Genomic DNA, 24,969 nt, shown 5'->3' on the forward strand with positions numbered 1-24,969 from the left:
TGCGGTAGATCTCGGTAGCGACCACTTCATATTGGCCGTACATCTCCCCACAGTAAGCAGGAAGACCAAGTTGTACACCTGGGTCGACTGGGACCTCCTTCGCAAGACCCGCGCAGAACGACCTCCTCCCGATACCCCACCGAGCCTCGAGACGTGGACGTCCCAGCTCAAAGCTGATGTAAACAAGGCAACCAAAACTATCATCACAGACCTTCCAACCGAAAAGATGGACAGTCGTCTCGCCCACCTACTTGAAGCCAAACAGTCTCTAATGGCCCGGTGGAAGGGCCAGCGCCTCAATCGGAGGTTACGCAAACGCATATCTCAGCTGAACAAGACCATGATGGATCACTGGCGCACCCTTTCAAAACAGCAGGGGGACGAAATTTGCAACTCGATTGATGGTCAGGTTCGTAATGGCAAAACGTGGAACTTACTCAAACACCTCCTCAATGAAACCACCATCATTATCATCATCAGCCTGACTACGTCCACTGCAGGACAAAGGCCCCTCCCATGTTCCGCCAGTTAACCCGGTCCTGTGCTTGCTGCTGCCAATTTATACCCGCAAACTTCTTAATCTCATCTGCCCACCTAACCTTCTTTATCCCCCTAACCCGCTTCCCTTCTCTGGGAATCCAGTTAGTTACCCTTGACGACCAGCGGTTATCTTGTCTACGCGCTACATGCCCGGCCCATGTCCATTTCCTCTTCTTTATTTCAACTATGATATCCTTAACGCCCGTTTGTCAAAGGGAGTTAAGGATATCATAGTTGAAATGAAACCAACACCCGCACAAATCAGCATCATTTGATCGTGAAGATACTTCATCAGGCTAAACGGACAGTGTCACCGGAAGATGTTGTCAAGAACTTCGTGGAAAAATATCTCCCGCTTCCCACGGGCCCAGTGACCCCTCACCCTGATTACTCTGGCAGCGACAACACCAACTTAGACGCCAACTTTTCTATTGAAGATGTGCGCCGAGCTCTCCATGAGCTCAATGGCCACTCAGCCCCTGGCCCCGACGGCATCACCAACAAGCTCCTACGCAACCTGGACGATCCATCCGTCACTTACTTCACCAACACTATCAACGAAATATGGAAAAAGGGTTAGATACCCGATGTCTGGAAACTAGATCACACGGTTCTCATACCGAAACCGGGAAAGGCGCCGAGCCTAGATAACCTACGCCCCATATCTCTCAAGTCGTGCGAAGGCAAAGTGTCTGAGCACGTCGTCCTCTACAGGATTGGTCGATACCTCGAAGATAACGACTGCATCCCGCACCACATGATTGGCTTCCGACAACGGTTATCCGCTCAAGACGCCGCATTACCCCTAAAGCATCAAATTCTAGATGGCGGAAACACTCAGGACACTCGTGCAATACTCGGTCTCGATTTAAAAAAGGCCTTCGATACAATAACGCACTCGTCAATCTTGAAAGCGATCGCAGCCCTCGGCCTAGGTCACTGATTTCACTACTTTATCCGCCCTTTTCTCACTCGATGCAGAGCCGTCCTCCGCGTAGGAGACCCAGTGTCGGAAGAAGTGGAGCTCGGACAGCGGGGCACTCCTCAGGGATCCGTCCTCTCGCCCACGTTCCTCAACCTCGTGATGATCGGGCTTTCCGAACGACTTTCGAAAATCGACGGGCTAAATCACACCATCTATGCGGATGATGTAACCATATGGTGCCCCACAGGGTCGGATGGCTTCATTGAGTCCGCCCTGCAAGAGGCTATCGACACACACACACACACACACACACACACACACACACACACACACACACACACACACACACACACACACACACACACACACACACACACACACACACACACACGCACGCACGCACGCACACACACTCACTCACTCACTCACTCACTCACTCACTCACTCACTCACTCACTCACTCACACACACACACACTCACTCACTCACTCACTCACTCACTCACTCACACACACGCACACACACACACACACACGCACGCACGCACGCACACACACTCTCACTCACACACACACACACGCACGCACACACACACACACACACGCACGCACGCACACACGCACGCACGCACGCACACACGTGTGTGTGTGTGTGTACTCCAGGGCCCAGGAATGGATGAAAGAGCAGCGATCGAAGGTTTTGCGAGCATAACAAATCCGTCTCCAAGGTGACGCGCCGTCCCAGGCCCCTTTGGGTGGACTGGCCGGAAGAGGCCAGTGAACGTGCAACGTGATTTGGCACTATGGAAATTGCCACAGTGGAAGCAGGTTCGAGGTAAGCATAGCATGTTTTTGTGCAGTCGTGATCGGCAGTAAAACATAGCCTGGAGATGTTGTGTTTTGGTTATCAGTGAATTTTTATCGTAACCCTTTAACTTTCTCACCGGCACGTGTAACTCTACGCATTCAATAGACCACGTGTTTCGCTGTGTGTATACAGAAGTGGGTTAAGGGAATACGCTGGACAAGGAACGTGATGCTACGATTGCGTGGGCGTGGGTGTTCGTGCGTGCGTAAGTGGCACAAATAACTATGGTATTTATACTTAACAGAGCACATAACTTGATTGCAACAATGAAACAGTGTGATAGGGCAAAACCCAAATGTTCGGAATGATATGGCAGAGGGGTAGTTTCGTTAACTGGCATTTAAAAAGAATTAAACAGCGCCGAATGCAGTGAACACAAAGACGCGAAACTACAGCATCGTATGTGTGCATCTTTTTGCCTGTTCTGTTTTTAGCCGTTTAATCTACCATACGTAGGCGTGTATGGATATTCGAAACTTTATTAATCGATTCTTATAGGTCGGCATTTTATTGGATTCACAAGGCAATGTTAATGCTCCAAATATTCGAACACCCCAAAAATTCCGAACTGGCATAGAAATTAGCACAAAGAATTGCATACCAGTGCTACACAATACACCTAAGTTGATGCATAATCTGGCAAATTGGTGTTCTCGCTCCACCCTCTCCCTACCCCAAGTTCTCTTTTCAGATATGCCAGCATTGAAGAGTATGAACTGGAACATGACATTATGTAGAAAGCCCATCACGCTGTTGCATTAGAGTGCCGAAATTGCGCTGAAAATCACCCCCAAGCTACATGGGGCCACTGTCGAATTGACAAGACATTTATGAAAATAAAGCACGCCAAAATTAATCTGGTTTTTCTTAGAATGAAGTGCTTAGAATGAATATTGTGCTAAGCCCGTCTGGTGTCATTGCTCCTCCCAGTTATGGAAGCATACTTTGAGACTTAAGCTATGACGACGAAATTAGCACATCAGTACTAGTGTGTCTGGTGAGCGGCTGTTTTCGTTCTTGACTTCGAATCAGAAACTTTTGTATACGCACGAGCTAACCCATTGTTCGAAACGTTTGCTAACATTGCAAAATGTGTTTTCTTTGCTATATGATTCATAATTTTTTTTGCTTCTCTCTGTCTCCCTTTTTAAAGTGTTTCGCCTCTTTGTGAATTCTGACTGCCTTCAAGGCTTTGCTGTCTTGAATGAATGAATGAATGAATGAATAAACTTTATTTAAAGTCCGGCAGTTTTACCGGGCGAGGTGGGGGAAGAGGGGATTAACCCCTGTCCGTTCCCGTTTTCTGTCGATTACGATGGTGGTGCCTCAGGTGATCGCTCGAAGTCCTTGCCTTTTTGCATTTTTTTCTGTTTACATACTGAAATACTTCGCGTTGCAAATGCCTTTCCTTTCATCTCCCACCCTGATATATAACGCTCTCAAAAGGAAGGCCTCTAGGAGTACATTTGAATAATAAAAATACTTATATAAGCCGTGCTTAACACACGGTAAGATTTTCGCTGCGGGGTTTACGGCAGTTGCGAGTGAGCAATAATTCTTGTTCGATATAGCGTGATCGGTGCAATATGACAGCTAATTGCTTAACACTATTTCCGCATGTTATCTTTGTCAATTGATTACATGGCGAAGAGTCTGCGTCAGGTATAAGAATGTTTAAAAGTGTTCTGACGTACTTCCGCAGCCCACTGCAAGCGCCAAGTGGCAGTTTACTACCACAGAACACCTGCTGATTAAAGAAACAAAACGTAGATACACCACCTGTAATTACTGCTCCGGTGCCGGTATGGAAAGTACGAATTTAGGTTGGGATATGGGTTTATAATACACAAATTTGATTATGTGATAGCAGTCTGAGGGTTTGTAGAGTTTAATACCCAAATATTGTTCTTCGTCTTGTTTTCATTTTCATGCGGCTCGAAGTATAATGTGCATGTTTCTTTCTCATTTGCAAAGCTGAGTTTACATCATAGTTTATTTCACACTTTAATTAGTGACCCATTTATATTTTTACTTAGGTAAGCATTATAGTAGTGATTGATTAATTTATTTACCTCAATAATATTATTCTACTCAAACTATTTAGGCCCTGGTGAAGCGTTATCAGACCCCAGGAGCTTTCTTTAGCTTCACATTGCTTTTTTTTTATCTATTTCTAGAGAAAAAGTGACATCAATTCATTTATTTATTCGTGATACACAATATCGAGTAATGGAAAAATCGCTAATATTTTTTTGCCTGCTGCTTCTCAGAACCATCTCCACCATCTACGAGGAACCTAATTCAAGTGTTGCGAGCGTCGATGACGAGGACGATGCTGACGTGCCCTCGGCGGTGGAAGGCATCAGCTTCTCGCAGAATTCCCTTGACCCTCCAGACTCGTCCTCGGCCTCAGCCTCAGCCTCGGCAATGATCTCGGCAATGGCTTCTCGTGACTCAGCGTCACGTCCAACTCGCGACGTCGAGGACGGAATGAGCAATGGTGAAAAGCTTGTCCCCGACAAGGGCACTGACAGTGTTGCAGCCACTACTGCTCCGTCGACGTCGTCGTCAAGCATGCACGATGAAGGTGACGAGCCACCGAGTGCATGGGCGATGTGGTATCTGCGTAAAGACCTCGAGTGGAGGCGACGCGCCCAGCGGGAGCGCGAAGCTCAGAAGGCCGCGCTCTGCGAAGCACGCGCCACGGCCGAACGCAAGGCTAAGCAGAGGTCTCAGGCCGAGAGGGCTTTTGCCGCCTGGTGCGCCATGAAGAGCGAGCTGGAGGCGGCGAGGCGAGCCGAAGAGCGACGCCGAAGATCCAAAGCTGATGAAGATCGAAAGCGGACTGAAACGCGAACGTGTGCGTTGTCAGAGAGAAAGTGCAGGGAATGGCTTGCCAGGAAGCAAGTGGAGCAGGGTAGGGATGCACCACATCTTGGTTGTTGCTTTGTCTTCCTCGATTGACTGCGTTTGAGGAGACATTGGTGCCTATAGGTGTTGCTCCGGCTATTATTCTTTTACAATTTAGTTTGTGTCGTGAAGTTGGTAGTAATCATGAAACACTACAAAATTTACACACGAATATATATTCACATGACTAATGCTAGTGTTGAGTAATTATTCACTTAACATCAGTGCTCGCACGATGTAAACGTTGAGACACCAGAAACGTCCCCGCTTGACAGGGCAGTTCATAAAGGTGATCGCATACGCGACTGGGTACTTTGATAGTGGTTTCAACTTAACTGTCTGAAACAAATGCTGTGGTGGACGTAATTTTTTCCGTACAGAGAAGGTATTTCGGGGCAAGTTTAGGTTGTTCTTGCATGCATTTGTTGCAGTGAACTTGATATTGATAAGGTGTGCTAGAAACGCGAGGAATATTAGAAGTGTCACTGGAATGCACCAGGTCAAGGGTTCAGTTGGCGATCATGGTGACAACGTTTCAGTGAGGGAGAAGTACAATATTGCATTGTTCCTTTTGGAACAATGCAAGAAGTTTTTAGATTTATGAACACGCTGGAAAAGTCCGCGTGTTGGATATTATACTGAGAAAATTAATCCAGCTTCACTAACACAGATTTGCAAGGACTGGTTAATTATCGGGGCTAGTCAGATAAAAAAACAAGCCAAAAATAAAACAGTTCAGCAAACGAAAAAAAACGACCAGCATAGAAAAGGAATAGAAAATGAAAAAAAATAGCAAAGAAATAAAGGGAGAGGAAAGATGAGCGAAGCAATCGTTGCCACTAGCTTATTTGTTTAATCAGTCCTCGTGAAGATTGGTTATTTCATGAGCATAACGGCATAATTCAGTCTGGGGGACCGGCCACAAAATTTAGCGGCAGGAAGGTGCAGATAGCCTTTGGTAATGTTCTTATTGGTGATAACAATCTAGCAAATATACAGATCTAAAAACACCGGTATCCCGATTATCCAAGTGTGGAAAAAGTGATGTGAGCTTCGATAGCTGCAGCCTAACGTGTCTCTCTCTCTCTCTCTCTCTCTCTCTCTCTCTCTCTCTCACACACACACACACACACACACACACACACACACACACACACACACACACACACACACACACACACACACACACACACACACACACACACACACACACACACACACACACACACACACACACACACACACACACACGCACACACACTCAAATAATTTCTTGAAAGCTAAAAAACAGTCCTAGTGTTGGAAGCATTGAAGAAATTTATTCGTAGTGATGATAGTGAGGAAATTGTGACCATGTTTCAGTAATGGGGATATAAGAGGGCTTCTGCGCTGCAGTTATCGTACCTCAGAACTTTCTAAAAGGGCCGAAAATGCGAATATATACGTCCTCATCCTGTGATTGAGTGCAAACAGCATTCGTGGAAAGCTGACAGGCTGCGTATGGAATGCAACAACTATTCTAGGTAAAATGACTATCAACAAAAAAAAAAGCGCCTTAGTCACGGCCTCCGAGTGAGTCAGCACCTGTTAGCTCAGAGGGTAGGGACACTGAACTCTGGCTTGGAGCACTGCGCCACAATCAGCTGCGGTATATACATGTAGATAGTTGCTTTAGAAAGCCTCACAAAACATTCGCTGCCGTAAAAAGCACTAAAGTGAAACAAAACACCAGGCATTTACGCACCTGTAATAATGTTAAATTTAACGCATTCCCTTCCCTTTCCATGCACTACAGATAAGGAACTCATCCTTTCATTTTTGTGATGCGTGATTTAGGTATTCAGACTACGATTCTAGAGTTAGACGAATGCTCATCGGGCAGGGCAGCTTGAATTGCATGTAACAAAAACTATGGTTGCTTAAAGAAACAAGAAAGAAAGAGAAGTTATCAAGATTTTGAAAAAAAAAAAACAGTTTCTGGCATTTCGGGACATCAGCTTTTGAGGTGCCGAGATGTCTAAATTCCTTTTTTTTTCTTGCCTAGTGACCTTAATTATCGTTATGTGCGGATTACAACTTAGCCACAGAGATACACATGAACGGAGCCTACAGTTTTAGCAGCGAAACTGTTATTAGTCGTGGCGTTCATGTGTGCCACCGCGGTAACGCTGATCATGAGGGGGTGTGTTCCAAACAAATTGAGTATATTCCTCTGCTCACCAACGCTTTAGCAAAAAATGAAGAAGCAAAGTTGTCATCAAAGCGGTATGTGCCTTTGTGTGGCCTAGCAGTGACTACTATCACCATCATAGGTAGGCAGACTCAATCATGAGTCGTCTAACTCAGAGTCACTGTGACACAGATGGAGTCGTGAGTCTGAGTGTCAGTGAGTCCGGCTGAGTAATAGTCTGGTACGTTTCAGTCCGGTCGAGCCCGGTTGAAACCAATTTTGGCGAGTCTGAGTCCGAGTGAGTTCGACTGAGGAAGACTTTCGTAAGTCTGAGTCTGAGTGAGCCCCAAAGGCAAAATATATTTCTTGAGTGAGTCGAGAGAGATCTACAGTTTTCGCCGACCAATGGTCAGTAAAAATGAGTGTGCTCCGCAAAAATGGGGTACATAACAGTGCTACGCACTGGTCCAGTAAAAATGGAGAAAAAAACAGTTTAAGCATCTTTGTAAACTGGAAAAGCTCGCGCATTTTTTCTGCACGTGGCCAACTTCCTCCTACGCGCAGTGACGTCAACTCGGAAATCGGTGACGACACGCAGCACGTAGCTCGTCGATTGGTCTAAACCAGACCTCAACAAAGTGTAATGATGTCAACGTCACCGATCGTCGAGTTGACGTCACTGCGCGTGGAAGAAGGTTGGTCAGGCATTCGTAAGATGAGCGAGCTTTTACTGCGCGTTTGGGAGCCTGTTGACTGACCCTTTAACAAAGAGAGTTTATATAGAGTAGTGATACAAGATATTTGAATAACTTGCAAAACATAAAAAAATCGTTATGCTGACGATGGTAAAGGCCACCAGCTTCGCTCTTTTTCAGTGTCCAGGTAGGTTTGCTCTGCTGTGTTCTCTTACGTAACGGAAACAAAACGATTACCTTGTCAGCTTATTATAATTGTTATCTTCTGCTCCAAGCCTATATTGGATTGCCTGACCAATCGCTCGTGCAGCATTTTCATTCATTATTTACAATTTGATTATATAGACCTATTTACATTGGACGTTTTTCGATACCTAATATCCTTCCACCCGGTTCTTGGCTGATCCCCCTTTGTGGGTGAGTGCCAGAATTATGGCAGTAACATCACCTTCAGTGTCCGTGAAGCACATCTTGTTGAACGTTTTGCAAGTATTCGGGGGGGGGGGAGGGAGGGGCAGTCAGAAAGAATTTTAAATCATGGTACTAAGGGTGATTGCTTCTTACGAAGATATATTGCTTTCTGAAAATTTTATTTTTACGCATTGTGTTGCAGAGGCAAGTTTGGCGAGGAAACAACGAATTACGACGAGCGGCCGCACCGAAAAGGAAGCAGCGAATCGAAACGCTTTCAACGCGTGGCTCGCTGGCAAGAGTGCGACGAATTCAACGGAGAAGTTTCACGTAAAGTGTATTGACGGTCAGCTGTTCGCAGTGTGGCAGTAACCGACGCGCCACACTCTCCAGTGAGGATTGATTGAGTGTCGATGTGTACCTTTCTGTTTACGAGTGCCACAATTTACTTCTGGGAGGCGCAGAAGCTTTATTTGCATGTTCTGTTTTGAATACAGCTGATTCGTGCGAATATAATATTCGCACGAATCAGCTGCATCAGCGGTGGCGACGAACTATTACAGTATTGATCTGTTGTGAAATGAACGAACAATTATGACGGCTGATAAATTTATACCCGAGCAGCAGTATGATGTGCAAGAACAACAGTGACATGAAATGATATCATTGCATAAGAAATGCGTACAACTTCTTTTAGGCCGCATTGCTTATTCTTGCCTTCTCTTCTACATGTATATTTGTATATTTATAAACTGCCCATATTGTAGCGCAGCATTTAACGTGACCTTTATTAGGCCCCAAAGACACGGCAAAGTGAAGAAGCGCGAGACGTTGATCACATTTCATTCAAGTTCCCACAGCCAATGATGAGTGAGTATATACAGGGTGATTAACATATGGGATGAGGGACGACATGTCTCGTGAACGCCCACAATATGCATAATTGTGAAGTATTTCATCAACATCTCACATTGTGATTCGCAACGTGGCACAGGAGATGTTTATTTATATAATAAAGCCAGCTTGTTGTCGGAAATTCCAATGATTTTTTTACTTAGCGAGACGGATGCTATACGAGGCAGTGCCCCGCTTTCTCCTAGCAACACTTGTTTAAGGCCAAATAATTTGGAGGAAGTTCGCTTCAAGCAGTGCCAGAAAACGACCTTCACTATGTAGCTGCTACTGAACACATTATTAGGTACATAAGTAAATGATTCATGACATTTTCCAAGAAAGCGATAAGATTAACAGTATGGCAATACCTATCAGCAATATGCACCGATAAAGTAGGATTCTTTAGCGAATGCACTGGACACAAGACTATGCAACCTCGTTGAGGCATACCTTTATTGCCGTTGCGTGAATGATCTTTACGGCGCAAGTATAAATCTTCACACGTGTGTAGCAACAGGCATACCGAACAATGTGACATTTGTGGACATTAAGTACAGATAAAACAATGTAAGACAACTAATCGCACTGAAGGCAAGTACGCTGCGAGACAAAGCTATAGACACACGTGCTTTGTTTCGAGCATGAATACTCGTGACCCTCGTTTGTGTGGTATCAGCACCGTTGTGATGCCATGTTAAAAAGGGCAATGAAAAATGTGTCCACAAAGTTTTTTTTTGTGTTGAATTCCATAGTGTTGACTCACTTTGGTGTATTCAATGAAAATGCAACCGATGTATACACGCCTGAAAGAAATAAAGTATGCAGTCGGTTCGCATGACAGTGGTTCAGCATTGCGGCGAGGTTTTGTGCTTGACATTGTGACTAGGTGGCCACTGTTCTGACTGCCACTGCTGACGTCACTCCTTCTGGTTGAGGCGGGCATCGAGCTCATTCTTCTCGGTCAGACCATTCTTGATAGTCTTGAGGAGGATGTTAGGTTCACCGCAGAAGCCGCGAAAATCGTCCAGGTCGTTGTTGAAGACGTAAACTCCACGATAGCCCTCTTGAAGCAGGAAATCAATCTGGAACATTGAATGGAAGCTATTATTCTGGCAGCTTTCTCTCACCGCTTTTGAAAATTACGCCCAAAGTTTCGAATGCCCTTATTGCACTGCTATAAATTTTTGCCATCGAATGCTTCTAAGTAAATCGGTGGGACAGTGTATCAAGTATTGGAGACTTAGAAACGAGTTTCAGTGGTTAACGTAGACGTTGGTTGAAATTGAATTGACAGCGCATGCTGATCAGACATGCGGCGTGGTTGCTCATTGTCTATGTCATTTCGCAACTGAGTTCTAAGCCACGGATTTTGTTCGAAGCCACAACGGTAGAAGAAAAGTGCAGCGGCTGGCTGTTACATTCATGTAACACTTTACCATAAAGTTTGCCGTAAAGTTTGCCATAAGTTACAAGCTACTACTACTCCGCATAATAATATTGTTAACTACCACAGCGAGTGACGTAAAGTACACGCGTGCCATCACAAAGCAGCACACCCTATTTAGTGGTTCACGGATAGATTTTAAGCGTTTGAAGAGTGTGGGTGAAGTTGCTAATTTCATGACGGACATCAGTATAACAAAATACGACTTCTAACCCAAAGAGAAAAAAGACATACAAATAACTGATACTTAATCTCTGCTTGTCCACTAAAGTTTATGAATTTAGTCGTTCGACTATCAGTGAAGATAACACTTCTTCGTTACTGCAATACGGGTTTAAAGAAAAACCATTGTCACAAGCTACGAAATTATGAAGCTACCGCTTTGAGATAAGGAAGGGTGCGTACTTTGTGCTGAATGCTGACTGCATCGTCGTAGCCGATCCACTGGTCTCTGTAGTAGACGTACGGGCACTTTCCTTCGTCGTCGAACTCTCGTTTCCAGTTTCCTTTCAGATTGAGACAGATCTGGAACATCGAATGATGAAGTTCGATAAGTTCATATGTATAGCATACCTCTGAATTTCCATGCAAAGCTTCATTAGTCCAATTTCATTGTAACAGAGAAGTAACTTGGAAGGAACCTCTTCTGGGCACTACAACTTGCAACGCTTTGGAGGTAGTGAAACACTCCGATTTGTATGTACGAGCGTTTCGTGATCTGTGCTTATCTTATAGCCTTTTTTCTCAAATACGCATATAAAGAAAAGAAAAAAAAGTATAGTATTTTTGCAATGGTTTCCGTGAAACGCGAGGTCACGCCTCGAAGTTACAGCAATGTTTTTCTAAAAATACCGCATCCAAACAGTGATCAAACACAAAATGCACGTTCTTCACCATAATTTTAACAGGCCCACTCATAACAGAATACGAACATAATTATACGCTTAAGGGCAAGTCGTATATACGGTCTCCGAGGTGTGTGTAGAATGCGTATCGTGGCCTGAACAACCAGTATGCTGACAGATTGAGAGGTGTGACAGAATGAATCACACACGAAGGTCATACAATGATTGGTGTAATTATATTCCTGCAAACGTCTACCAAAATTTTGTCACTTTTCTGACGACAAGCTTGCTTTATTAGGCTTGTTGGGTAGAATAGTCAAGCAGCAGCTCAGGAAGATTTTTGTATTCTTCCACTCGTAGTTGTCGCACAAGTAGGCCACGTGGCAGTCTGCCCGTTGTAGAATCAGTTGCATAGATAAACGCGGGCGCTATCCACGAGAGCAGGTCGGTAACGAACAGTTTGAAAAAAAAAAAGGGACCAAGAAGTGATAACTCTTACAAGGCTGATTCAATGAGAGCTATTTCGTGTAAACTATATTAAATAAAAAAAACGACCGAGATTTTAATAAAACCTGTGATACGATATAGCGTGTGCAAATAATACTGTTACCACAAACCTATTGAAGGGCCCTGCTGTTGCGCAAGCTGAAAAGATTCACATCATGAAAAGTTGGAAATACAACTAGAGTCTTTGATGTCCAGTTGTAAGACGTTAGCATGTTAGCAAAAAGTTAAGCAACTGGTCTCATGGTGTTCGTGTTCGATTGCTCACAGCAAAACGCATCTCCATTCACCGGCTCATGCTCCAGGTAGTGATGGTCGTCCTAATCTTCATTTCTCGGGGAACGTAGATTGTTTGCGCTGTGCGAGATATTGACAGTACAGAGTCGCACTGCATACTGACCTCGTAGTAGGCGAAGATCTCGCTGCTCCTGACAAAAGGCCCGGCGTGCGGCGGCACGTCGCGGTTGATGAGGGCGTGGAGGCCGTGTTGTTGAGGGTCGAGCAGCGTGAATCCCCGGCCGAAGAAGGCGATACCCATCACCACCTTGGACTTTGGCGCTCCGAGGCTCACGATTCGGGCAAGGCCATCTTTCTGCGGGAAACACGAGCGAAGGGGCACGCGTGAGCCGAGGGTGTGCCCCACGGCACGATGCTCTGAAATGGTACGCTAGTACACCGAAGGCAGCGCGAAACAATACACAACAGCCGCAGCTTCCAACTTTCAAAGTAGAACAGCGCGTTCTTGTGGAAACGCTAAAACAACAACAACAACAACAACAACAACAACAACAACAACAACAACAACAACAACAACAACAACAACAACAACACAAATATAATCCGACAGAGGTAGCTGCGTGGTTTTCCAGTTCTGTTTCTGTAAACAACGGCAATGAGACACGACAGTGTGCACCTTAGCTAAGAACAAATAAATAAACAGTATTTCAGATATATAGTCCTTTGAAGAATGTGTCTAGAAGTCAACCAGTGCGTGCAACTGTTTGCATTCTACGTTGCGAATAAGAAAAATCAAATGTTTAGATGACAGATGGGACTCGTATAGGCTAAACTAATAAAAAATATGCGCAATGGAATTAGAGCGTTCTCTAAGGCACCAGGTAACCACAGAATTGCTGGCAGTGCCCAAAAAACTACTAAGTACCTTGTTTTATTCAGACGGAAACCGACAAATGTGATTTTGTGCGATTATGTAATAAGGGTTACAATAACTTTGAGTGCATACATTCTTAATTTGGTAATTCTTACTACCGGTGGACAAAATCACATTTATCGGTTACTACGTTTACAGTATAGGACACAGACGTACATTTCGCCCTACCATGCATTGATAATTAAAACCTGTAGTGGACGCACGGAATGTCCAAACATCACGTCAAGCTCACAGTAATGCCAATGAAGTACAACAGGGGGCGTGAAGCATGCACCGAGACAACCACCACCACCTAGAATAAAGCTAATCTTGCTGGTGTTGATCTATAGTGGTTTTGCCGAGACGCACGCACAGCAGTAGTCTGTATTCTTTTGTGTGAGAGCCACAGCAAGCAAGAAATATCGCGTAAGTTCGCTGGTTTCTTTATGCTATAGCCTTCAGCACAAAGTCAGGCAAGTATGAGACAACGAAGGTGGACATTGTAAGTTTACAAGCTTCAGGTGCTTCTTACTAACCTAGCGTAATTATATCGACACCCAAGACGACGAACTCTACGTCACCGGTAATTTTTTTCTTGTGCTTTTTTTTCCAATCACCAGTGACATCTCTGTATACTGCTCTAGAAGAATATTGGAAGCTCTTCCTGTCGCGAGCTACAAGAGGCCCAGTCACCTTTGCAATGAAATGCTTCCTTGTTGTATTGGTAAATGATGTTAAAACACGTGAAAAAAGCGTTCTTTGAATCAAAATAAATTGCGTAACTATGCATGATCTAATAAAAAAAGCAGCAGAAATCCAGGGGCTTTAATGTCGATGGAGTCTGTTTGCATAAGCATATAGATTCTTACCACATTCAATGTCGCCTGTGATCCTAAGTCGATAGACCTGGGGAAGAGTGGAGTGTGGACGTCTGTAACGCCGTTCCAGGCTCCCCTAAGATCGTAAGCCTGTGCATTAATCCAGTCGACGTGCCTGAGAGAAGAATGAGAACCATTGTATCGATGAGAGCGAGCCACTTGAAACGAAGAGACACCGTTGTCTTATTTACGTCGTTATCAAAATCATCATCCATTTGTGGGGATTGGCAGATCGCAAACACGGCCCCTTTATTTAATGCTAACCTGTAAGGCCGGAGTCAACGACGATTCACTCTCATAAACTTCGATCACCACCCAATAACTCACAATTGAGTACTTATACTAGGACAGCTGGTATTTTACCCTTTACATACGTTTACGCGAAGCCTAACAATAAGGTTTCTTGGACTATCCGTTTGATTGGAGGGCGAGTGTCTTATCGTTTCCAGTGGCAGTACAAATCTCGACAGCTCTAGTAAAAATTTTTCGTACTATTCTTTCTACCGGCTCGTTTTTGACATTCTTTTAGTGTTCAAGTTACCGAATTTAACCTCCCAGCCGCGCATTCGTGCTTGGTATTGCGTGCCTATCATTGGTTAAGCAAGCTGCTTTCTGGTACAATGAAGAACTTCACGCGCGCTAAAAGTGCACTGCTGGACATGAGACTAGTGATTCTGATTAGCTCAAATGATTCACTTCCTGTAAATCGATTAGATAAAATGTAATAGAACTGGAAGAATCACGATGATCTTGCAGTATTGGAATCAATGAAGCAAGAAGCTAACGCCTGATTTACATCACTTGCAACAGTTCTGGTTAGCGCCAGCAAAGGGCTTCTTGGACTTACTTGGAAATTTCAGCAATATCGTATCCAGGATCAAGAAATTCATCGGCAACTGGCACGACGACTGTGAGTAGCAAGTCTTTGCCTTGGAAAGCACCAGCCAGCTCCTATTTGTGAAAGAAAAATACTCAGCACTTACTAAACGCGCACACTTTTGTTTTGCACAGAACACATGCAGATGCTCTCAAAGTTTTGCATTCGAAAACTTAGCGTTGGTGCTAAGTTTTTTTGTTCTTTCGCTAAGGCACGTTGCCGGGCTGGTTGGTTGGGGTTCATCATTTATATGGGCATAGCGCACCACGACAAGGACAAAGAGAGAAAGAGAGAGAGAGAGAGAGAGAGAGAGAGAGAGAGAGAGAGAGAGAGAGAGAGAGAGAGAGAGAGATGCGGTTACGGACACCAGTGGCGGCGGCGGACAACTGCGCGTGAGCCGAGTTGGGATCTCATAACAACTTTCGCAGTAAAAGCAATATCATTGGTGTAGACGTAAAGATGAACATATTCACGAACTGAGATTGGTAATAATAAAATATTCAATAAAAGAGGCGACAGTACTGATCATTGCGGAACACGTCTTGTTTGCTTATATGAGTAAGGAAAGATACTGACTCGCTGCAACAAAAGAATTGTCTCTGTAAGAGAAACTTTTGAACGCTATATATAAAGTAGTTGGGCACATCATAGCCTACTAATCTAAAAATTAATAAACTCTGCTCAACACTATCCTAGGCTTTTGCAATACTTAATGGGACTAACGCAGGAAGCTCGCCAGATACTTGTGCAAGTCGAATGCGGCTTCACAAATCAACATGAGCCAACCATATAAAGCAACCCTGTTTATACCCTATTTGCCTTGAAAATGGGATATACCCTGACAAAAAATAAATTCATTGAGCGTGACATGAAGAATTTTTTCAATTATTTTAACTACGTTTCAAGTAAGCGAGACCAGCCGAATGTGATGCACGACAAATGTGAGGCTTTGATTTTTTCGCAAAAACACAGCATTAGCGAGTTTCCATGTGCTCGGAATTCATGTGTGCTGTAAGGAGCAGTTAACAATATTCAAAAGCTCATCCGCATAGGAATTAAACCTTAATTTATCATATCTATAGTTTGTAATCTCAACCGGACCGGGAGCCGCTTGATTTACAGTTAGTATGACATATGCCAGTTCGGCCATAATGACTCCCCGATAATCCAACAGCGTACTGCTAGGCAGACACTTCGTTGTTGTCCTGGGTTAGAAAATAACAGTGAAACCGAGCAAAAGCGCTTGGCACGACTGCGTCGGCCCCTAGTATCGCCATATCAGAACTAGAACGGAAGCAAAAATAATGCATTGTAGGGGAATCGCGCTGCCAAACAGGATGTAGCTACGCTCTTTTCAAAGGTGTCGTCTGGATGGAGAGCATTCTACCGTTGCTAATGTTTTGGCCGCGCGCGCCGCTGTTGGCGTTTCATTTGACGCTGATCATAGACGCAAGTTGAATAACTTATTGTTCAGTTAGACTCAGGAAAATGGGATGAAAAGGGTTCATAGTGCTTATAGACCTGATTTCAGACATTTGTATCCTTGAAGTGTTAGAAACTGTTTTTAACTCTATATAAGAAATCAAATGTGCTGACTTCGAAGACTGAAACACCGAGAACAAAATGAGATTATAATGCAAGTAACCAATTACAAGATTAATCTGGCATAACTGGTCATGTTAAAAGAAAGAACGAATGGGAACACCGCGGTTCATTTGTGCGTTGTTCTGCAAAAGACTGAGTCGCCTAAATACAGCTAGCGATGTCGGGATTTTGTTGTTGGTTTTCGAAACGCTCTTTTCTCTCATGCAAATTGTTGTGCCTTTGTGTAGTTCGCAAGAAGTTTTTGGACATTCTAGTACCCCTATGTACCTTTACTCTGTGCACTAATGTTCGTTGTTCACTCTTAAAATTGTTAGGTTACCCAAGTGCCGGCACGATTCTCACACGCAAATCGAATGTAAATAACGACCACGATGGACATTCATGCACCAGCCCGTGAATTCCCCCGCTAGCTACTCTTTCGGCAAGAGTCTTATTGCCGCTAGTTTCGTAACTTGATTCTCATAACTCGTGTTTGCGAGGTAGTTCGCTACATTCACCACGTTGTTTTGAGCACGTGTGACCATAAGCTAAGTCTTCGGGCAGAAAAGTAACACCGTAACAAACAGAAAGAAAGCAAGAGAGCTACACAAGATTATTGCTGCCCCCGCGTCGAAGCGACGCAACAGCTTGCGTGACAACCTGTTAATCACTTTGTCCGGTGGCAATAACAGCGCAACCTTGAGAGTTTGGATGGCGCGAGCCGAATGAGTTCTGTCCTTAATTATAAGGCTTGAAAGGGCCTAGAAACATACCTATGCTTGACCGCCTGTAGCCAGCTTAGAGAGATACACACTGCGTAGAGAAGTGCCACGATTTGTTAAAGTTGGGGAAAGGCGCTTTTTATATTTTAAAGACGGACTGGACACACCACAAACACCAAGCTGCTCTTATTGCAGTGGGATGTAGTAGTAAATAATTCTTCTGCTCAACATAGTGGTTGTTGTCTGTGTTAGTTTACATGTGATCTCTCTAGAAACATGAGTTAGGGTTCTGACCTAACAGGCATAACAATAACACCCGATCCGCAAAGGTGCGAGTAAGGAGCAATCCTCCTTGTAACACTTTCTAAGGAAATGACTGCACCACCAGCGAAGATTTGATTTCCAGTCCAACGGACCAGAACTCTATATCTGTCTGTGTTGCAAGGAACCCGGAACATTATGAGAGATGAGAGAATAACAACGAGCGCAAGTGAAGTGCGCTTTCAGAAATGAATGTGGCATTCGTCCGTTTGCCGGTGAGCATTCTTAAGTTGTATTTATCCTGCTGCACAGAATTAGTGGAACTGAATGTATCGAGCGTTTGTTTTCCCAGCTCCTACGGTTGCACACTTCTCCTCATCCTCCTCACCCTGATGAGACTGGCATAGTTTTCCTTGTCGCGTGGCGATCCTCCGCGGTAGGAGACTCCGGGGAAGCGCCAGGCCATGTCGACGCCGTCCAGGTTGTACTCCTTCATCCACAGCAGGACGCTCTCGATGAACAGCGCCCTCCGGTCAGCGCTCGCGATCATCTGGGAGAAAATTCCGGTCTCGTGTTGCCAGCCGCCAACCGACAGAAGTGTCTTCAGCTGCGGATACTGTGTCTTTATGGCCGTAAAGTTCTTGAAGAGATCTGTAAAATTACGTATGAAAAATTAAGAGCCTAACATTACCAACAGAATGCGTACACAAAACGCATAGGCTGTCGAGTGATGAGAAGTCGTTGGGTAAGCGATGCTGGAAGTCATTGCAAGGCTATGCGCATTTTAATTGAATGAAGAACAGCGTTTGAACCCGGTGCCTATGTTCTGATTAGGAGAATCGTCTTTGTCAGTGTGTCTGACAAAAATTATTCCACTTGTCAGAACATTGACCCCACTGACATTTCCGGTTGTGTGATTTCTCAACTCCTCAAACCTCCGCGTTCAGCCTCCGTGTTCTAGAATCTGAACACGGAAGTTTGAGGAGGTTTTCTGAACACGGCCTGCTGTATGTTTAGGGTGCGTGTCAAGAATTTCTTTTTACCTCACAGTAAAATATGTTTTCCTGAATGCCTGTGTCACTTTGATAGCTCGTGATGGTCAAATGCGAAAGTAAATGGTTTGGGCGAGATGCTTTTGTTTGTCCAAACGATATATAGTGTTGGAGAAGAGAACGTCTATGCAGAGGCCTATACGGCAAACACGGCTTTCGATTCTAAAGCTATGGAGGCTGTACAATTGACCCCTGAATCTTTGAGCCTTAGACTCACGTTGACCCGTGACATATGTTTGCTGTCTATTCGTTTAATAGCTTCTCTTTCTATAGAAAGTGTGGCAGTTAGCTAAATTTGAGGCCATAAACTCCAGAAGAAATTACACCATCCACCAGACTGGTAAGGTCATTTCAAACCATAGAATATACATGTATGCGTCAACGCTCGTTTTATCAACATCAAACACACGTGCATGCTTAAGCTTGGCCTCGGAAAGCAAGGTGCCTGCAGCGATGAATACACCATACATGAGTGAAGCCTACTTCCACTCAGACAAAATCCTCGTGCTATCTACGTCATCTGGGCAGTCCTAGCGCACACGTGGGACCACCATCTATGCGTTGCAATGACGGGTGTCAGGATACTATAGATAGTGGTCCACAATGCTTTTTTTTACACTGAAGGACGCACATTAGTATTCGACTGCTTCTACGGCATGATGTTTGACGCTTACAGGTAGAGAGAGAGATAATAAAAGGAAGGCAGCGAGGTCAAGAAGAATTATAACATGCTGTATAAGGAGTAAAAGATAGGTCGGTTGGTGGCAGTACTTGAACATATTTCAACACAGCGCACGACTACACGGTCACATGAAAAGAAGGGAGTCGGCGCTGCGGTTTGTCCCTTCTCTTGTGTCCACTTAGTCGTGCGATGTGTTAAAATATGTTCAGTTATAGCATGCCGTTTGCTATCCTATATTACGTGGGGGGGGGGGGGGAGTCAGGAAATATGGAAAGAAAAGAATGAAGAAAAGCAGGTGCTCGAAAAAAAAAAAGTGCAGCGCAGGAGTACTATAGCCTGTCCAACAGGCCACTACCACGAAAGAAGTTCAGCAACGACTTAATTGCGGCTACAAGTGACGCTATATGGTAAACTGCGCACTTATTACCGGTACCTTGTAAGCTTCCAACTGATCACGACGCTGACCTAAAAAAAAGCCACTATTTGTTATCGTGCTCGTGACGTTGTCGACGCAAAACATGGCTACAATATATGGCGCCTTGAGTGACGTCAAGGTAGTATAACCACACTGCCATTAACCTGCTTTAGTGTGATAAGGACGTCTATGGAACGATAATTGACGTTTTTGCATGAATGGTGAAATAACAGTCATGCGATGTACTGTTAACAAAAACGTGACATCACAAATTTCACTTCCCAACGTGTTGGTGCGCCATCATGGTGGTTTGAGGGACGTTAGAGCAGGCCATCTATATAAAAAAAAAATGACTGCATACTATTTTCGTATTAGCTTCACTTCTTTATCAGCACTTCTGCAATAGTGTTGATGTGGCATAAACGCTGTACCTTACCGAACCTCGACCACATGTGATCACAACACTGACACATTAGCCCTGTGCTATAGTTCGCATAAAAATAAACCTCTTTAGCGTGAGCATATAACACGCTGTCTAAGCTAGCCGTGTCCACTCACCCCTGTTTCTCTCGAACTCGGGCACCTCGCTCTTGAGTTCCCAGGTCTGAGGGTTGACGCCCGCGTAGGCAAAGTTGACGTGCGTGCACAGGTCTCCTGGAATGTCCTTGACACCGTAGTTGGCTGGGTGAGGCCGGCTGTTGGCCCAGGCAGAGTAGTAGCACACCACTGGGGCCGGACCCGGGTGCGCGCCCGAGCCCGTTCTCGCTGTGGTAGCGTTAGTTGAAGCCGAAGAACTCGCCGCTGTGCTTGTCGTTGAAGTTGTTGATCCGCTTTCTAAATGATAAAAAAGAAATAATACATAGATACTCTAGTTACAATTCTGCAACGCTGAGTTTTGATGATGTTTGTCTAGGTGCTTGTATGCTCATACGTGTTATCCTCGCAGTATGGGATGGAAATTTCTCCGGCTGCGCGTCTTTCTTGTTGCTCATCTACATATCCCACATGTCTTTATCTTCAGTGATGCATGAAAAGTTGAAAAACAAGGACCTGGAGCACCTTTGTGTACTATTCACCCTTCCTCGAGACACATTTTTCGTTACAAATGCACTTGGAATCATTCTGTTAGCAGGTTGTCAAACAGAGCCTTCCTATTGACACTGCGGTGCTGGCTTGACCAAGTGAAATATCGAACGTCGCCTTTTGCTTCACCGTTCAGTAAGCTTAACTAATGAACATGTCAGTAATCACAAAAGATCGTATCCTCATTTCTGGGCTTCCATTCAAATAGCATCATGCAACGTGCACTGCAAGTTAACGAAAAAAAACAAACAAAAGAAACAATGCACGTCGTTTTGGCGCCATCACCCCTTAAAATATTTGCGCATGCTTTGTGTTGGATCTTCAAATGTCTTTCGAACAATAATGGCTGTCGTCTCTGCTATGAAACTGCTACCTATAGTGATGATATTGTTTAGTGCTTCCATGCTTAAAACAGAGCTGCCAATTTAGAGTACTCTGTACTCTAATATGGGAGAGTAGAAAGCCATCCGAGTTACACAGCAAGGTGCAAGACAGTTTTAAGCTCCCGCTCATAGACGCAGCTTGCACAGATTTTGAGTTTTTGGATTCGATGTTCACCTCAATTTTGCAGCCGCAGATATTGGTTCTGCAAGCTACAGTCACGTGCTGGGTTAAATAATCATCAAGCTTCGCCCCCTCTGAGTACAACTTCAAAACCTCGATCGACCATTGTTATTAGCACATCCTCATTATTGATCTTAACAGAGTGCGCGAAAAAATTTGAAGTACAAAAGGAAGACAATTGTTCGCATTGTTTTCATACCAAGCTACATGATAACATTGCATGCGCCACTTAAACGGGATAAACGTCTAAAAATTGAATTGCCCAGCCGTTTTTCGCTCGTGTAGTCAGTACAACGCACACCAACGTTAAAGAACCCCAGGTGGTCGAAATTTGCAGAGCCCTCCACTACGGCGTCTCTCATAATCATAAGGTGGTTTTGGGACGTTAAAAGCCACATATCAATCAATCAATCAATCAATCAATCACACAGATGTAGGGAAGGGACGAGCCCTGAATAATTGACCATTATAGTGCTTAGCAGAGATCAGTGCCTCGGTATAAACCTCATTATGCTAACTTGTAAATTATGAAGACGGGCAAGCAGGTCGATAAAACTACGTGCAGACACACGTTTTTTTTTTGTAGAGGTGCGTTTAGGTGGCCGTTTCTCAACTTGCATTTACTACGCTGCTAATTACGCCTAAGCGCTAATTACGCTGCTAATTACGCCTAATTACCTATATTTTTGCTCAAAGAGACCTTGTCCGGACTACATCGCTCAAAATGACGTTATTTGTCTTTTGCTAACCGGAAAACCAGTTTCATATAGGCAGCACGTGCTGTCGACAGCTTTTCTCCAGTATTAACAGCATGGTCGCTGCAAGTCAATTGCTCACCGTTCTGCTGAGGCATGCCCAAGGCGCAGGTCAGCAGTAAGGCGAGTGGGAGCACGATCAGCTCCATGGCGGTGCGTTGGCCCGAGTTCAGAGCTGCAAAGTGAATTGAGAAAGAGAGTCTGGTGAATTCCGAGAAAACGGGTCGCCACCTTCGTTCTTTGTTGCTATGCTCGTTGCTATCGTTACTTCAAATCGAAAACGCTTCACGCGTGTGCATTTCGCGAAATGCGCCAAAAAAAATGCGGCCGAGATGCAAGGGACCACACATTGCAAAGATTCTTAGGCGCACACGCATCTTCGCTCGCAGTAGCTTTATAATAGCTGATGGTCCGCCATATTTAGGGTGCTCGGCTGCTCAACCGAAGGTCGTGGGTTCGATCCCGGCCGCGGCATTTCGGCGGATAAGAAATGGCGGAGGTGCATGCACTGTGTGACGTCAGGGCACGTTAAAGAAGCCAAGGTGCTCAAATTTTCCTCGCAATCATATTGTGCCTCCGAGTCATGTCGGAGTTCTGGCGCGTAAATCCCTAGCTCTTACATTATTCTAGTTACTCATGGGATTTTGCATCTCGAGACCGTCATATTGACACACGCCATCCTTCGTATTCATATTTTTTGTTACGACCCAGTTGCAAGTGTGACTGGCACAACAACAACAACAACAACAAATAATAATAATAATAATAATAATAATAATAATAATAATAATAATAATAATAATAATAATAATAATAATAATAATAATAATAATAATAATAATAATAATAATAATAATAATAATAATAATAATAATAATAATAATAATAATTTTTATTAGCATTTAAAAAAAGACGTGCTTGTACGGCAGTGCAAGACAAAATAAAACTGATACTAAAACAAGTAGCGTCACCTAGCTTGACATTTGGTCATACAATAACACTACGCCATCAGATTTTTGATGACGCAAAGACGAGAAAAAAAAAAACAAGAAAACGAAAAATAACAATACCTTGCGGAAAGCGCAACGGAATGATTGGAACTACGTAGATAATTTTAGAACCTTCCGATGAGATTACGTGCTGAACGCGAACATTAAAGCTATAGTTCTGAAAATTTCGCGGCTGCTAGCTATAACAGTGAAATAATCGATGATACATGTATGTGAAAGCCAGAGCACTTGACCACTCGTATAAGTTTATCAATGGCCGACGCTCTCTTCGCCGCTATCAGTGTCGCTGTGAGTTGCTGTTATGTGACTTTCCGTTTCCCGTCCACAAGGTCGGCCAAACCAAGAGTTTCATCTGAGACGCGTGGACTGCTGCCTTCATCAACGTCAAAATGAACGCTTTTACAAATGCCCTCATCGGAACATGGCAGACGATGCCAGAATGGAATCCTTCGCGTTGACCTTGGTGGACCAATGTTATAACCGCTACGCCAGCACAGCGAGTGCCATAATCTGCTAGACAAAAAAAAACAACTAAAATGCTTACATCGGTTCTATCTGGCTTTTGTCGCAGAGTGTATTCGGGGAAATGGTAAAATTTAGTGTGGCATGGCCCCGCCGTGGTGGTCTAATGGCTAAGGTACTCGGCTGCTGACCCGCAGGTCGCTGGATCGAATCCCGGCTGTGGCGGCTGCATTTTCGATGGAGGCGAAAATGCTGTAGGTCCTTGTGCTCATATTTGATTGCGCGTTAAAGAACCCCAGGTGGACGAAATTCACGTAGCCCTCCACTACGTCGTCTCTCATAATCGTATGGTGGTTTTGGAACGTTAAACCCCACATATCATTAATTTGGCGTGACCACAAAAAGTGGCGTTCGCTACTCGAAGGAACCAGAAGCGTCAGGCGGAAGCATCGTGTCCGTTTGGCGAACATCTCTATACATTCCGTGCCACAAACACAAAGCATACGTACGAAAACCACTGCCACACAGCTAGTCACATACATTTGTCGACTTGGTCGGAAGATATGCAATGTACACAACGTGAATGACAAAAAAAAAAAAAAAATCTTTGAGGCCGACAAAACCTACGGCGCTTACCTGAAGCAAAGTGAAATGCAGCGTGGTTCGCTTCGAAGAGAACCGAGCGCACTGTTTATAAGCAAGAAAAAGGTGACCAGTTTTGTAACGCCACGCCGAGATAGGGGAAGACCCGCGACACGCGCGTTCGCGTCATTTGCTTTCACTCGCCTTCGCCAACTTTACGTGTGTTTTTCTTCCATTTTTTTTTTTTTGTCTTCCTTCCTCTCCCGCAGCCCTTTTTGCCCCTCGACGCAGGCTGGCGAGCGCGACGTAGCACAGCCGATGCATTTGCGCAACGAAATGTCGAGCGGAGAAGAAAGGCTCGTTGCTGGCGGAACTGGAAATGCGCGCTCTTTGCGTCGCGTTCGTCTATTTTTTTTTTATCTGTCCTACACGTGCGACGGCCGATGAACAGCCCGTCCGGTTCCCCGTATCCCTGTTGGCGGCGGCAGTAACCTCCGATAGCAGTGTGTGTGGGAGCACCAGAAGTTCGACTAGCGGGAGTGTCGCATCTATGCGCGCACGCTCTAAATATGGGACCAACAATTGGGCTTAGCGAACGCTGACAAGCGCAAGAACACAATACACGCACTGAACATATGCTGTTGGATCGATTTCTGACGTCCGTCTTCTATTCTGTGTTATAAATAA

General features: G+C 44.5%; 2 protein-coding genes across 2 annotated transcripts; one reads left to right on the top strand and one right to left on the bottom strand.

Moving 5' to 3' along the window:
- The first annotated feature begins 4,561 nt into the window (after positions 1–4,561).
- Positions 4,562–9,131, top strand: LOC142766480 (uncharacterized). The gene is made up of 2 exons (XM_075867997.1): positions 4,562–5,249; positions 8,721–9,131. Exons 1-2 carry the CDS (start codon positions 4,562–4,564, stop codon positions 8,888–8,890), a joined length of 858 nt encoding a protein of 285 aa, XP_075724112.1. The 3' UTR covers positions 8,891–9,131.
- A 716-nt stretch (positions 9,132–9,847) lies between these two features.
- Positions 9,848–24,476, bottom strand: LOC142803689 (endochitinase-like). The gene is made up of 9 exons (XM_075889281.1): positions 24,337–24,476; positions 22,311–22,403; positions 20,385–20,660; positions 18,066–18,328; positions 15,081–15,184; positions 14,225–14,348; positions 12,606–12,797; positions 11,262–11,381; positions 9,848–10,494 (listed from the first exon to the last, which is right to left on the bottom strand). The coding sequence occupies exons 2-9, from the start codon at positions 22,375–22,377 to the stop codon at positions 10,330–10,332; spliced, it is 1,311 nt and encodes a 436-aa protein (XP_075745396.1). The 5' UTR covers positions 22,378–22,403; positions 24,337–24,476; the 3' UTR covers positions 9,848–10,329.
- Between the last annotated feature and the right edge of the window lie 493 nt (positions 24,477–24,969).

Source organism: Rhipicephalus microplus, chromosome 1, assembly GCF_043290135.1.
Source record: "Rhipicephalus microplus isolate Deutch F79 chromosome 1, USDA_Rmic, whole genome shotgun sequence".
Lineage (NCBI taxonomy): Eukaryota > Metazoa > Arthropoda > Arachnida > Ixodida > Ixodidae > Rhipicephalus > Rhipicephalus microplus.